Source organism: Anas acuta, chromosome 22, assembly GCF_963932015.1.
Source record: "Anas acuta chromosome 22, bAnaAcu1.1, whole genome shotgun sequence".
Classification (NCBI taxonomy): Eukaryota; Metazoa; Chordata; class Aves; order Anseriformes; family Anatidae; genus Anas; species Anas acuta.
The window spans coordinates 7,188,050-7,202,061 of NC_089000.1; the positions used below are offsets into that span (position 1 = coordinate 7,188,050).

A 14,012-nucleotide genomic window follows, 5' to 3' on the forward strand; every position below is an offset into this window, starting at 1 on the left:
GTAAAGGCAGCCCAGGGAAAGTCTGATTTCTTGTGTGTAGAAGTTACCTTTTTGGAAAACCTGCTTTTCCAAACAGGATTTCTGTTGGCGTCCTCTGTCTGCTTAAATTGTGTAATGAAGAATCTGAACTTTGGGTTTTTCCACTCTAAAAACTTGTCTTTCAGAGAGGTATGTGAGGAGGGCAGTTACTGAGATTGCACATTCATAGAATAACTGCATACTGGGAGGTTATTTTAGATGTGAGATGTGTTGGCTTGTTATGGATTGGCCAAGTTTTTTTCCCATAAGAAGGAATGTTTTGGCAGGCTCTAGCATTGTTTTACTTTTTTATTATTTAAAAAAAAAGCACTCCAATAACACATTATTTATGTGCATTATTAGACACTTTAATATATCAGAATATCTTAAATGACCACCCATCTCTGCTGAAGCACTCTAAGTCTGACCCATAACTTTCCAGTAACGTCAACTACTTCTGTTGTTTCCTTCCAAATGGATTAAAGGAAACAATGTCAGCAAAGCTAACACAAACCGATAGTTCTTGCTCCAGCCGCACTGTGTATGGCAATACTCTGACCCTATTAAGTCATTTTTATTCTCCAAAATGTTGTTTAGTTAATTAGAGGCATACGAAGGGAAGTTCACTTTGTAAAATCAGAGTGCTCTCAGCTCTGAGTCAAGGCATATTTTTTTGCACGGGAAGCATTTGCAGAAAAAATGACTACACAGTTTTGCCTTTTTTTCCTTCTTGTACACTCTGCCAAATATTTGGTTTTATTTGGTTTTCAGTAATATGCAGGAGAAGCTTAATGAAATTACTTTTGGTACTTTATCTAGAGAATATACTCTTTGAAACACTGTAATTGGCTAAAAGGCTCAGGTAAAACAAGAGGGTAAATGCAAGGCACTGAGCAAGCTGAAAAATCTGTTTTCCTGCTATTTAAATTCAAGTCCAGAGAGGATTTTTGATAGCAGAGGGAAAAGGCTCCAAGTATTTGACCAACAAGTAATAAAAGCAGGAGACTGACATCTCATTTAATCTCTTGGCTGCTTTTTTCCCCCGTGAACATGTTCCTTTGGCCCTCGTCCCGTCTGTTCATGAGCTCTTCTGCAGGAGCCAGTCCTTGCAATGAGAGTTGCTGGCAGACACACGCTGCCCGCTCTGAGCCGTGCAAGAGCTGCCACTACCTGAAGTTGGTCTGCAGAGACATGGCCTTCCTTAGAGGGGTTTTTAGCTTCCTTACAGCATTTCTTGAAGTCAGCACATTGGTTCCTTCCGCAGTGTGAAGAACAGGTCAGAATTACAGGGGGCCACCACTTGTGCCCCTCTGGTTAAGGGAGGTTAGGTCTGCATCTCCGTCCCAGGCTGTGCAGGGCTTTGGCTGTGTCCCACCCACGCAGCTTCGGTGGGCAGCATGAGATGACTTTCTTCAGCTTGGAAAATGTGTCATGAGTTTGTGAATGCCGGTCCAGGAAGTCTTTCCCTACGCTGTTCCCTAGTTCAAGGTCAGTGCTCCTGGATCACTGCAGGTAAGCTCTGCCCACTGGTTGCAAGGTGCAGACGTCTCCAGCCAAACATCACGGCCCTGGTGCTCGTTCTGCAGAGCCTGTAAAAGCAGAGCAGGGGGAATGCTATTTTAAAGCTAACTAATCATAATAAGCTGTAAATAATAATGATAAAAAAGGCAGTCCACATCTTCGGTCATAAGATCTGTTTTCTGCTGTAACCTAGGCAAAACCTTCTGTTTTCTGGTTGTCTGAAATCCTTTGGGCAGGAGAGCGCCTTGCGCAAGGCCACACAGAAATGCTGTGGCACGGCCAGGAGCAGCAGGCAGGAGTCCCAATTCCCAGTCCCGCCTGCACTTACTGGGAAATCACATTTCCTGCCAGCACATCGCCGAGCCCTGGCTCAGGAGGTGGCTCAGCATCAATCTCCTGCGATGTGGGCGAGCACAGCCAGCTTGGCTTTCCTGCAGAGGTCCCGTAGCCGAAGCACCGAGCTGGGCAGCATTACACCAGATCAAAGCACGGATGTGCAGGATGCACCTGAAAACACTTTTCCTTGAATGCTCCCAGAGCTGATGGTGCCTGCTTGGCCTTGCCCTGGGTAATTGGTGTCTTTTGCATGGCTTGAAGCCAGAAACTTAATTTTCTGTGTTATTTTGTTACAAGAAAATCTGAACATGCCTGAGTGCAGCTCTCTGAGCAGTAATTAAGTGGAACTAGCTGTGGCGTCACACCTGCCCTGTCTGAGCAAACCTGTGAGGATTTCAGCAGTAATATAGTAACGCTCACAGTTAGCACACTTAACAAATTTGCCGTGAACTTTTCATTTAGCAGAGTTTGGACATGTCCCTGGTTTAAATTCTCGTTTGTGCTGCTCTTCATAAACATGTGAGCTTTGCTTTACCCTCTGAAAAGAACCTTGCCGGGCGACACAGCATTTCCCGATGAATTTCGTGTCCTTTTCCCCGCAGTGGTGAACTCCTGCGCCCTGAACAACGGCGGCTGCGAGCACGACTGTGTGCAGGTGACGCTGACCCAGCACCAGTGCCGGTGCCGCCGCAATTACCAGCTGAGGGAGGACGGCAAGCGCTGTGCCCGTGAGTCCCCGCGGCACTCTGGGCACCCCTCTCGTGGGCAGGGTGGGGGCACGGACAGCAGGGACATGATATGTGAAATGGTATCAGGGCACACTTCTGAGAGGTGGAAGACAGCAGCGTGTCACACTAAGACAGATTTTCTCCCCTTTTCACCTACTAAATTCATGGCCACACAGCCCCACAGTCACTGTAAATTCTCACCTGTAGCACATGGCTGCATTTGATCTTTTCCAGCCCTCGGTTTGCTGGAAGAGTGTCTGGCCATAAATCTCCATAAATCTGCAGAAGCAGCCATCTGTCAGCCATAGCCAAACCTTGTGGGCTTTTATGCTGTTCCACCACCAGCAGGAGATTCTTAGGAGCTGGAAGCCCACCGAGGTTGCAGTCAGACTAACTTTTGGGCAGCTCCAAGCAGCGAACACCAGCAGATTTTATGTCATGGGGGAGAACGGTCTTCCATGGGTTTCACACTATTTTGCTATCCATAAGTGCTTGATGCTTTGTTTTCCCGTAAGTGTAATGCCAATAATAGTAGGACTGGTCTGCAATAAGCCTGCTTCTTCTCTTGGACCTCTAGTGAGGAACCCGTGTGCTGACAGGAACGGGGGCTGCATGCACCAGTGCCACAACCACCGCGGGGCTGCACGCTGTGAGTGCCACCCCGGCTACAGCCTGGCACCCGATGGCAAGGCCTGTGAAGGTAAGTGCCCCACAGCAGAGCTTTTGTAGAGAAAAAACAACTTTCTCACTGTTTAAAGTAGTACTCAGCCTCAGCAAATGCCAGCTCATGAATTGAATGGAGTGAAGCTTGAGTCTGGGCCCCAGCGAAGGATTTAGGGTGCAAGAAATTACTGAAAAAAATCAAAGACAGTAAACGCTTGTTACTTTGAAGGAACATTTCCCACACAACCTGCTTTTCCTAATTGCTCATCCCTTGCAGATGTGAATGAGTGCCTGACAGGCCTGGCCATGTGTGCTCACCAGTGCCTCAACACCCGCGGCTCCTTCAAATGCACCTGCAGCCCAGGCTACGAGCTGGGGGCAGATGGCAAGCAATGCTACCGTGAGTACTGCCTGCAGTCCCCCTCGTCGGGTGGGGAGGGAGGTGGGTTTGCTTCTGTAGGTTGGAAAAGGGCAGAAAGAGGTGAAACCTGCAGCTGGCACTGATTGTGCATCATTTTCTGTGAGCTGGTGGGACTGAGTCACAGCCACCTTCACCAGCAGGTTTGGGGCTGTTCACTTCTTCCACCAAGGTAAGAACGTCTAATCTTTAAAGTTACAATGAAGCCAATTTCACTAGTTTAGGGAATTTATTTGAGGCCATTTGGCTCCAAAAAGGCTAAGTCCTGCTCTTAGGGACCTCATTGGATGAGTTTGGTCAGCTGCAGATGTGTAACTGAAGAAGGAATTGAGCTAATGATGTGATCACATCTGCTACCATCAGGAAAGGAAATAAACAGCTTTGTGTAAGAACGAGCCAGATTGCGCATATGTCTTTGCTCAGCTAATACACATCAGCAGGGTCTGAAGTGAAGCTATCAGCATGTAGCACTAGCAGCCCTCACAGATGAAAGCCTCCGTGGCTGTCCCAGTGCAGGCAGCCAGCATCACTGGAAGCTGTGATGCTCCACCTGTGCGGCGGCCACAGCTCTCAGCAGGAGCCTGCCAAGGCACCGTGCTTTTGGGGGAGTGGGAAGGTAGGGCTTTGCAAACCAGAAATGGGTCTTGGAAGGCATCGAGTATTGGATTAGAAAGCCAGGTCTATGCCTAACAAATCTTAGCTACCTTGTTCACCTAGCATCGAGTGTCCCAGCAGGGACAATTACCCTTGGTGCCCTCAGCCAACTGGTCCGCAGGTGACCCAAAGCCTAATAGTTACTGCTGCTCAAGCCTTGGCTTTCCAGGTAGCCCTGGAGGGTCACTTTGGGCAGCAGAAAAGCAAGCCCCACTCATGTTCTGCTGCTCTAGAAGGAAAAGGACAGCCATAGGTCTTGGCAATACCTCTCCTTTAGCTGCAGCATTACGTAGCCCCATTGTATGAGCAATGTTCCCCCGCCCCCACAGTTTTTAGCATCTCCTGTGCAAAGGTCTGGCTTTGGTATTTAGTATGCACCACTAAGAAAGGGGAAAACAGAAGGAATAAATTCATGTTGTGAAATCTGAAAGATAAACTTTCCACCACGGGACAACTTTTGTTTTTAACATGCACAGACCCACTGGGGAACAATCAAGCTCCCCTTCTTTCATCCTTCTTGGGCCTGAGTGCACCAAAAATGTTCTTGTAGGCAGAAACTTTTCCTGAGGTTCAGGGCTGAATCAAAGCTCCATGGTACGAGTTCCTTTTAGTCTAAGAAGGCTTCATTAACCGGACTACGGAGTTTACATAAGCTTTGCCAAGCTGAGATACGTGGCTGCTGTTGATGTGTGCGCCTGCCATTTCTGACATGTCCCCAGCTTCTCTAGCTGCAGGCATTTGGAGGTTTCTGCAGTTGCTGCATTCTGCTGCTCACATTCCTAGCTGGCATCGGAACAGCTCTGTACAGTGAAGGCTGAGCCAACTTTGGGTTGGCAGCACATCCTGCAGCTTGACAGGAATGGGAGCAGCTTTGTCTGCAGTCTGCTTCGTCTCAGGGCCTGTCCAGAGCCTGCCCCACAAGTCAAGCCCGCAGAGGCCACACGGGGCGTTGCCTGGGATCTGTCCATTTATTTTTGTTATTTGGGCTTCCCAGCCCAGAGGTGGCCTCTGTGCAGAGCTATTTTCATCCTTTCCCTGCTGCAGCTCGTTGGCCTCAGCAGGGCTGTGAGCACAAAAAGGCACACACAAGGGGCTCGAGAAATGAAGCTCCATGTGGGTGCCTGCTGGAAGGCATCACCCGACATACACCAAACACTGCAGGATCCTAACTGGTGTGCATGTCTTGCAGGGATAGAAATGGAGATTGTGAACAGCTGCGAAGCCAGCAATGGTGGCTGTTCCCATGCATGCCACCACACCAGCTCTGGCCCTGTCTGTACCTGTAACTTCGGCTATCAGCTTGAGGAGGACCAGAAGACATGCACTGGTAAGGCAAGGGAAATGTCACACTTTGTTTTTAAAAATGTGTCTCAAGTAATGACGATCCCCACAGATTAGATGCTATATGTATATACAAAACAAGCAGATTAACAAGGCTAGAAACAGACATCAAGTGAAAGGAGATGAGATGCTGCTCAGCTTGAAGAGGTTCACTAAGACCTACCGGGATGGTGTCTGTTGACCTCAGAGCTAATCAGCTTTTCCTGCTAGAACAGACCTAGGAAGGTGTTGGCAGATGCAGAGGCTCACATCTCAGATACCTGTAAGCCTACATCTAGAAGGGGTGATGTATGAAGTGCATTGTCTGGCCTGTTATATTAGTGAGCAGTGTAATTCCTGAGTGAGCGATGTGAGTGAGGCACTAGCATAGCTCAGCACCATCACTTACACAGCTTGTGTTAGAGGAGAGGCTTGGGGTGAAACCCACCTTGAGCTCTAAGTGTCATGAAGCGGACGCATGCACCTGACACTGCATTACTCTGAGCATTACTATTTCCCTTGTGGGAAAATAACCAAGCCCAAAACTCAGTGCAGTGCTCACCAGCCAGACCTCTCCTGCACCAGTGCCTGACTGGGGCACATTCCTGTGCAGCTGGGAGGAAGCATGCAGCTCCCAGCTTTCTGCATATCATATTTGTAAAAGAACAAATTGGAAAACAAATGCCAGGTCCTGCTGAGGCTGGAACCACCCCCTTGGCGAGCACAGAACCGCCTCAGGCTGCCAGCCGTGGTAGCTTCCCTCTGGGCCTCAGGAGCCCCCTTGGCCAGGGAGCACATTGTGAAGGGGGCTGTTAGCACAGAGCTCACTGATTTCAAGAAGAAAGCACGAATCCTAGCTCAGCCTGTGACAGCTCAGCAAAAATCCACCAGAACTAGTCACGGAGCGATTTTAACAATTCCTGTCAGCACTACGGAGCTGGGCGTATGCTAACACCCAGCGCCCTTTGCTTTTCATTTAGATATCAATGAGTGTGACAGCGGATCTCACTGCTGTCACCAGGACTGCTACAACTACCCGGGAGGCTACGAGTGTGCCTGCCATGCTGGGTACCAGCTCAGCACCGATGGCTGTGCCTGTGAAGGTAAGCAGAGGTGTGGGGCACTGTGAGCACAGGGACGGTGGTGCACACCTCAACGCTGCACCACGGCGAGGTGCACACACAGCAGGGGATCTGGGTTGTTTCTCTGTCCTGTCAGCCTCCTCACCTCAGCAGGAGTTAAGGCTACTCCACTAATTAACCCCCACACCAGGCCAGCACAGCTGTGGGGTAGCCATGGGGCTTTTTCAACCCCCTTTGAATTCAGTTTGGCATCTCTGAGAGTTTCCCGAGTCTGACTGCATCAGCAATTCACAGAAATTATTCTGCGCAATATTGGAGCCAACACTGACCGTAATTTTTACCACAGAAGAGACACAGGCAAGAACAAGCATCTGTCTAAAACCCAGCTACCTCAGTGACGAATGCAATCTTATAATAAAGAGAAGAGGTTGTCCTACCTGCTTGTGAACAGCCAGGAGTCTCTGCCAGTTTCTTCCAGCTCAACCCAGTTGTCCTGTTGGCTCTGATGAGCAGCCTTCTCAGCAGAATGGATTTGGGGCTTTTATGTCTTCCTAATGAGTTTTTTCCTTAGGAAAGCTCTCCAGTAACACTCCACAGGTGAAAACCAAGGTTACCCACTTGGTTCTACACAACTAGCCAGAGAAGTGAGCTAAAGCTTAGTGCTCGATATTTGGAGGCCTGGGGCTCCCTGCTCACTTGGCAGCCTCCCTTAACATTTGGGGTCAGCTGGCTTCACGCAGCCTGCTCAGTGCTCTGCAAACACGCAGCAACCCCCTTGTTTTCTAGACGTGGACGAGTGCTCCTCACACAACGGCGGGTGCGAACACACGTGCCAGAACCAGCTCGGGTCTTTCCAGTGCAGCTGCCGGATCGGATACAAACTGGACGAAGACCGAAGGGGCTGCATCTGTAAGTGCTGCGTGTCGGGCTGTCAGCACCCCATCCCCATCCCCTCCAGGCACAGGACCCACACATGCAGGCACTCCCAGCACTCATTAGCAGCAGCAGAAGGCTCCCCAGCAGCACCATGCCTGTTTCAGCAGTGTCACACACAGCTTTTCTAACAAGCCAAGGGATTTTGGTACATTTATTGTAGCCTGCAGTCCTGACCCCACACTAACCAAAGGACCAAACCCTTTTTACCGTCATCACGTCTAGTTTTTCCTTATAATAAATAGGATTTTCTCCAAGTGGTGGCCTCCTTATCACACCCCCAAGCACACTGCCATCCAGCTCACTCAGCAGGGCACCCAGCACCCATCCTCTTCCCCAAATGACCCCCAGGCACTGCCCAGCTCCCTGTTCCTGGCAGTTTGTGATGTCTGCACCCAGAGGAGCAGCACTCCATGCCTCCCCACCCCAGCAGAGTGCCAGCCCTGCCCTGTTGTGCCCTGCCCACTTTTATAGCTGTGCCAGTCCTGCTGCAGGTGCCTGTGCTTACCTTGATTGCATGACTTTTAACCCTTGTCGCCCTGCAAAGGAAGGGAGCTGGTATTGTAGCTGACACGTACTCATTCTTAAAGGAGAACCAAGCTGAAATGCATTGCTCAGTTTTGTTAGATGGGCAGACTTGTTAAATTTTCTAGAGAAAGGTTGACTTATCCAAAAACGCAAGGAAGCTGTGTGGCTCTGACCTTGGCAGGTTTTCTGGCCATTGCAAAGGCGATGGCACGGTGGTGGTCCCAGTTACCCAGGCAGCCCGAGCTGCCCATCCAGGCTGGGAGCAAAGTTTCTCACTTGGCTGGCTGTGCCACCTTCTAGCCAAAACAAGGAAACAAGCTGCAAAAATCTGAGTAGAAGAAAGGAACAGATTCCTATTTTAAAGGTGTCGATGTAGAGATGGTAGAGCATAGCACACCAAATCAGGTGCACCAACCCCATACAGATGTTTCTGGTTCCCCTGTCTTATCACACAGGGTCTGCCCTGTTATCTGCCCCTCAGATGAGTTCTTTTTTCTTTCCACCCCTTGATTTTGTCATCTCCATGACTGCTTCCCTAGCCATAGATGACCCAGTGGAAGCTCTGGATGCTCAGCACCCCGTTATCCGCCCGATCCCTCACGTTGCAATCCTGCGGGATGAATTCACCCAGCTCTTTAACGAGGACTATGAAGAAGAGGACGAAGAGATGGAAGCAAGAGGAGAGCACACACTTTCAGAAAAATTTGGTGGGCATTTAACCAATTAACCATGCATGCCAGGCACACTGGCAGCATACATCAGGTACCCTTTCTGTGCACACAGATCCCCCCAGATGCTGTTAGCTTTGCTGGGGGCTGTAACGTCGGGGTTAACGCCCAAACTCCCCGAGTTGCTGGAGCAGCCCTGGGGACGGTGTCTCACCACGGCTCCTCCTGTTGCAGTCTGCCTGGAGAACACCTTCGGCCCCGACTGCAGCCTGACGTGCGAGGACTGCCAGAACGGGGGCACGTGCAATGCCGAGGGGACCGGCTGCGACTGCCCGGCCGGCTGGAGCGGGCTGCTCTGCAACCAGAGTGAGTGGCACTGCAATGGGGCAGGCTGGCTGCCCTGCCAGCCCTGCCTGCCAAAATCCAGGCAAGAAAGAGGAGAATGCACCAACCTCCAGTTGGTCAGATGTAGCACTGGAGCCCTTTGCTTGTCTTGCTTTTATTTGCTGCGTTTATCTTGGCAAAGCCAGCGCAAATGCCCAGTTTCCCTCTGCTCATTCCCAAAGAGACCCTAGGGCATTTCTGTCTGTGCGTCAGACCTGCAAACATACATATTTGGTGTTAAATCTGAGTTAGTGTCAGGCTGCATGTAAACCAACCGCCAGTGGATTAGGCTTTGCATTCTCTGAGACCAAGAAAATATTTACAGTATTAATGAGAACCCTTTTAGTGTCTCTTCCCATAAACTTCTGCCACAAGTGCAAGCCTTCTTGTGCTTGAGAAAGAATTAACCTGCTTTTCTAGTGGCCCAGATACAGCCTGCTGGTAGGTTATATCTGCAACCAAAGTAAGGAATTGAGGTTATGAACATCCAACGTCCTCAGTTCATTTGCTCTTAGCTCTTTTGCCCCAAGAAGGCAGAAACGCTTGCTGCCACAAACAGCTGTGCCTGCTCCCCGCCTGCCAGCCCGCAGCCCCTTGCTGCCCTGCTCCGGCGGTGTGGGAGCAGCCCCACGTCCCCACTGACCTCTGCCATCCGTCCCCAGCCTGCCCGGCCGGCACCTTCGGGAGGAGCTGCAGCCAGGCCTGCCGCTGCCAGAATGGGGGCACCTGCGAGCCCAGCACCGGCGCCTGCCGCTGCCCACCCGGCGTGGCCGGGCCCCACTGCGAGGATGGTAAGAGCCCGGGCAGAGGGGGGGACAGCGGGGCTCTGCGCGTCCTTCTCTCCACGTGTCAGTAGGGCCTTTGGTGGGATTTGGTGAGCGGGTGCCCAGCCGTCCCTGCTGCTGTCAGATATTCCTGCTGGATCATCCCAGTGCCTGAGGGATCCCGATGCATCCCTGCTCCATCCCCTGCTCCATCCCTGCTCGGTGTTTCTCTCCCCCAAAGCATTAAAATCTTGGGAGCACCGTCTAAAAACACAGAAGCAGTGAGACAATAAGGGATTCAGACAAAGTGGCTGCAGACAAAAGGTTCAGAGCATATGGAAACTATTATTGAAGGAGGAGGCTGAGGCAAACTATAAATAAATGCTGGAGGTACCCAGACCTCTTCTCTCTATAATCTGGTGATTGAGGGGTACAGGGAAAAACCAGGCAGGTAAGGTTAACACCAGCAGCGAAGAAGTGATGTGATGTCCCACTTGCTGCTCCTCAGCCTGACGCTGCAGCCGCAGGGGAAGGTTTGTGCTGCCCGGCCAGACGCTGGCTGCAGCTTTCTGCTGACACAGAGCGTCTGCCATCTGCTTCTAATATTAGGATCTTCAGCATGAAAGAGAAAGAGCAATCCCTGTATTCCCTTAGCAATGCAAGCACTGCTGTTGCTTATCGATAGGAACAGCCTCATGGTTTATTTGGTCACATACGGACTCCCTGGAGCCCTGCAGCCAGGTGCCCAGCACGGCTCAGCACCCATGGGTGCCCCGGGGACACCTCAGGTGGCTGCAGAAGGGCAGGCGAGGAAGACAGGCTGCAATGCCACAGGGACAGGCTCAATTTGGAGCTGATGCAGGGAATCTGATCGCTCTTATCATTACCTGTTGCACAGGGACACAGGCACGTTCTGGTCAGAAAGCAGTTCCACCCTCGCTGCACACTTTACTTAGTTCATTGCTGACGGCACACGGCTCTGGTTTTGCGATGTGTTTTTCATGTGATAGACATAAAGTGACAGACCCACATCTCCTCATCCTCCCAGAAAACCTCTCTTTATTTATCACCAGGGTGCCCTAAAGGATTTTTTGGGAAACAATGCAGGAAAAAGTGCAACTGTGCCAACCGTGGTCGTTGCCATCGGATTTACGGCGCCTGTCTGTGCGACCCTGGCTTGTACGGGCGGTACTGCCACCTAGGTATGCGTGTCCACACCTTCCTTATGAGATGAGTGTTATTCCCAGATTGAAGCCCTTTTAGGTTCCATCCCTGGAAGGGTCAGTGCTGGGTGGTGGCAATGTTTCTGTCCCCTGTCTGTGATATTTGGCTCACTTGCTGTCCTCCTCCTCCCCACCCAGCTTGCCCCAAGTGGGCGTTTGGCCCCGGCTGCTCCGAGGAGTGCCAGTGCGTGCAGCAGAACACGCAGGACTGTGACAAGAGGGACGGCTCCTGCCGATGCAAGCCCGGCTACCACGGCACGCGGTGCGAGAAGGGTGAGTTGTCCAGGAGCACTCCCTCCCTCCTCCCACAGCCTCTTTTCCCCTGATTTCTTTGGGAAAAAGCTCAGCTCGCTTTCCATCCTCCTAGAACCTTTTTGCCTCTTGCTGCTTCGATTAGGAGCAAAAGTTGTTATCGGAGGGAAGTGATTCTGGCAGTAAAAGCAGGTGCTGGAGCTGTGCCCAGCTGCTGGCTCGGCAGGGTGCTGCTGCCTCTCCCTGCCTCTGATACCAGCCCTTTTCACTCTCCGTGATAACAGAATGTGACCCTGGCTACTACGGAGATGGCTGCAGGAAGAAATGCAGCTGCTCCCCAGAAGTGCCCTGTGACCGCGTCACCGGAGAGTGCAGGAAGGAGTGTCCCCAGGGCTACCACGGGGACAACTGCGACCAAGGTAAGGCCATGTGAAGAGCAGGGGCCCTGCAAGGCAAACGTAAGCTTGTTTTTGTGTGATGATGCTCAGAGGAGCACAGAGGTGCTGCTGCTGGACGAGCGATGCTCTCCTGGCTTCAGGTGGTCACTGCTGTGCTGTGACACACGGACACTGCTGCTGGGACCCAGTGCTTAGCTCCTGCTTGCTTCTTCCTTCCTTTTACGAAGGCTTTCTGCCTTCCAGAGGCACAGCTGGAGGGGTTTCATCTCTCACACCACCCGTGTCCCAAGCTCCTGCTTCTTGCTGGAGGGCTCCGAGGTTCCCCAGCCTGCACGCTCTCGAGGAGCCGTGTACCCCCAGTGTTCCTCCCACACACAAACCGTTCCTTTGCAAAGCAACATGAAAGGGCTTGCACATTTCCGCCCGGACTTTCAGACCTCCTAGCCCAGCTCTAGTGAGTGGAAATTTGAAATGGCTTCAGATGACACAAGAGCTGCCACTCGCAGGTCTTTATGAAAACCCTGTGATCTCTGAAGAGCAGGGAAACGGGAATTCTCAGGCATAATGATCCTTATTCAGAAAAGAACAAGGTCTCACTTTATCCTGCCACTTGGGCATCTCTGCTTTTGCAGATGAAGGTGATAGTTATCTAGCTATCTTTTTTTTCCTCCCTTTGATGTCTTTTTGCTTCCAGGCAATCAATCCCCAGGAGAACAGTATCATATTTTCCGTTCTGTTCTCTATCCCATATTGAAGTTCTATTTGATCTGCAAGTGTGAAAGAAAATTTTATTCTTCATTCACATTAGGATTTAAACTTCTGCCTCTGTATGAACCCTCCAGAGCAGCTCTCTGCTCATCACATAAGGCCAGTTGGCAGTGTGATAACTGAACTACACAGCTCCAGGCGTGCAGTATAGCACGGAGGGAGCAGATTTTTAAGATCCTGGGAGATAGGTGGGCTGTCAGAGAGCTTGGTGTTCTTCCTGCAAAGGTGTCTGAGTGCACCTCAAGGCAATGAGTCATTGGTGTGAAAGTTGAGGTGATGATTACAAAGCACGAACGCAGTTCCTGGAAAATAATGGCTTGTGCCAGCCTCGGAGCTGAGCAGCCACTGAAAACTGTGCTTCCATCTCATGAGGTTCCTTCCTTCTCAATCACACTTCAGCTGGTGGGAGCCAACCAAAAACGTGCAAAGCTGGGCTCCTGCAGCGTCCAACGTGCTGCACTGCGAGAAGACTCGCTGCACCCAGGAGCTGCTGTTCAGCGTTTGAGTTTTGATCCGAGCATCCCAGGAGTTTCTGCACTGAGATTTGCCCAAACATTCCATCCACACCCAACCCAGAAATTATAACTATTAGCCTAATTAAGTTACCAGCATGTGATTATCTTGCACAACACCGCGGCTGATAGAACATAGCTGTTCTGCTGGTCCAAGCAAAAGCTGCAGATCCTCATGAGCAGTTCCGAGGAAACAAAACAAGTTTTACTTGTGGTAATATCAGTCTTGGTTCTCTGTTCTTTGTTCAAACCAAATGACAGTGAACTGTTTCTCTTGCTAAGCCGCATGCCTGCAGTTTGCTCTCCCTCCCTGATGTCCTCATCCTGAGGAATGGGGCAGCTTGGCGCCTGGTTTAAGAAAAGCAGTGGCAGAAAGGAAGCACTGTGCAGCTGAACGTGTGATGGGGAGGGACGGGGAGCAGGAGCCACCCTGCCCAAGCTGCCTGGCCCTGGTGAAGGCAGGGTTGGGCTTGGTCCTCCTTCTTCTGGGCTCGTTGGCGTTGCTGCAGGGCCTGGTGCGTAACACAGAGCAGGCACAGCGATGGTGCTGCAGGTGAATCCTCCTCTAGGTCTCATTTTCTGACCATTAATGTCACCCCTTCCATAGACAGGCTTTCCCTCTGCAGAACATGGCCAGACGAAGGAGGGGAGATGCTGGGGGCCCTGCAGCAGCCTGGAAGCCCCTGGTCCAGGTCCTCCACGTGGCGGGACGCTCGGTGCCCGCGCAGCCGCAGCTCGCCAGGGCTCGGCGCGTTCGGCCAGGGATATTTTTAAAAAGAATAAGAAAGGAGCTTGAGCCTGTAGGGGGGAGTCACAGGAAATAACACAAATATTTGTATAGA

The 14,012-nt window shown here is 51.2% G+C and overlaps 1 protein-coding gene and 1 long non-coding RNA gene across 4 annotated transcripts in view; one reads left to right on the forward strand and one right to left on the reverse strand.

The window, feature by feature from the left end:
- MEGF6 (multiple EGF like domains 6) overlaps positions 1-14,012 on the forward strand; it is a 73,330-nt gene that overhangs the window by 47,027 nt on the left and 12,291 nt on the right. For all 3 annotated transcript variants that reach the window (XM_068658811.1, XM_068658813.1, XM_068658812.1), the window contains 12 exons: positions 2,478-2,603; positions 3,181-3,303; positions 3,544-3,666; positions 5,528-5,665; positions 6,639-6,761; positions 7,527-7,649; positions 8,741-8,908; positions 9,104-9,235; positions 9,916-10,044; positions 11,091-11,219; positions 11,379-11,513; positions 11,777-11,911. In XM_068658811.1, the coding sequence (XP_068514912.1) occupies positions 2,478-2,603; positions 3,181-3,303; positions 3,544-3,666; positions 5,528-5,665; positions 6,639-6,761; positions 7,527-7,649; positions 8,741-8,908; positions 9,104-9,235; positions 9,916-10,044; positions 11,091-11,219; positions 11,379-11,513; positions 11,777-11,911 (1,584 nt within the window). The remainder of the gene's footprint in view (positions 1-2,477; positions 2,604-3,180; positions 3,304-3,543; positions 3,667-5,527; positions 5,666-6,638; positions 6,762-7,526; positions 7,650-8,740; positions 8,909-9,103; positions 9,236-9,915; positions 10,045-11,090; positions 11,220-11,378; positions 11,514-11,776; positions 11,912-14,012) is intronic.
- LOC137843520 (uncharacterized) lies at positions 401-7,531 on the reverse strand. Its single transcript, XR_011089563.1, has 2 exons — positions 7,178-7,531; positions 401-1,607 (listed from the first exon to the last, which is right to left on the reverse strand). It is a non-coding gene; the product is annotated as an uncharacterized lncRNA (long non-coding RNA).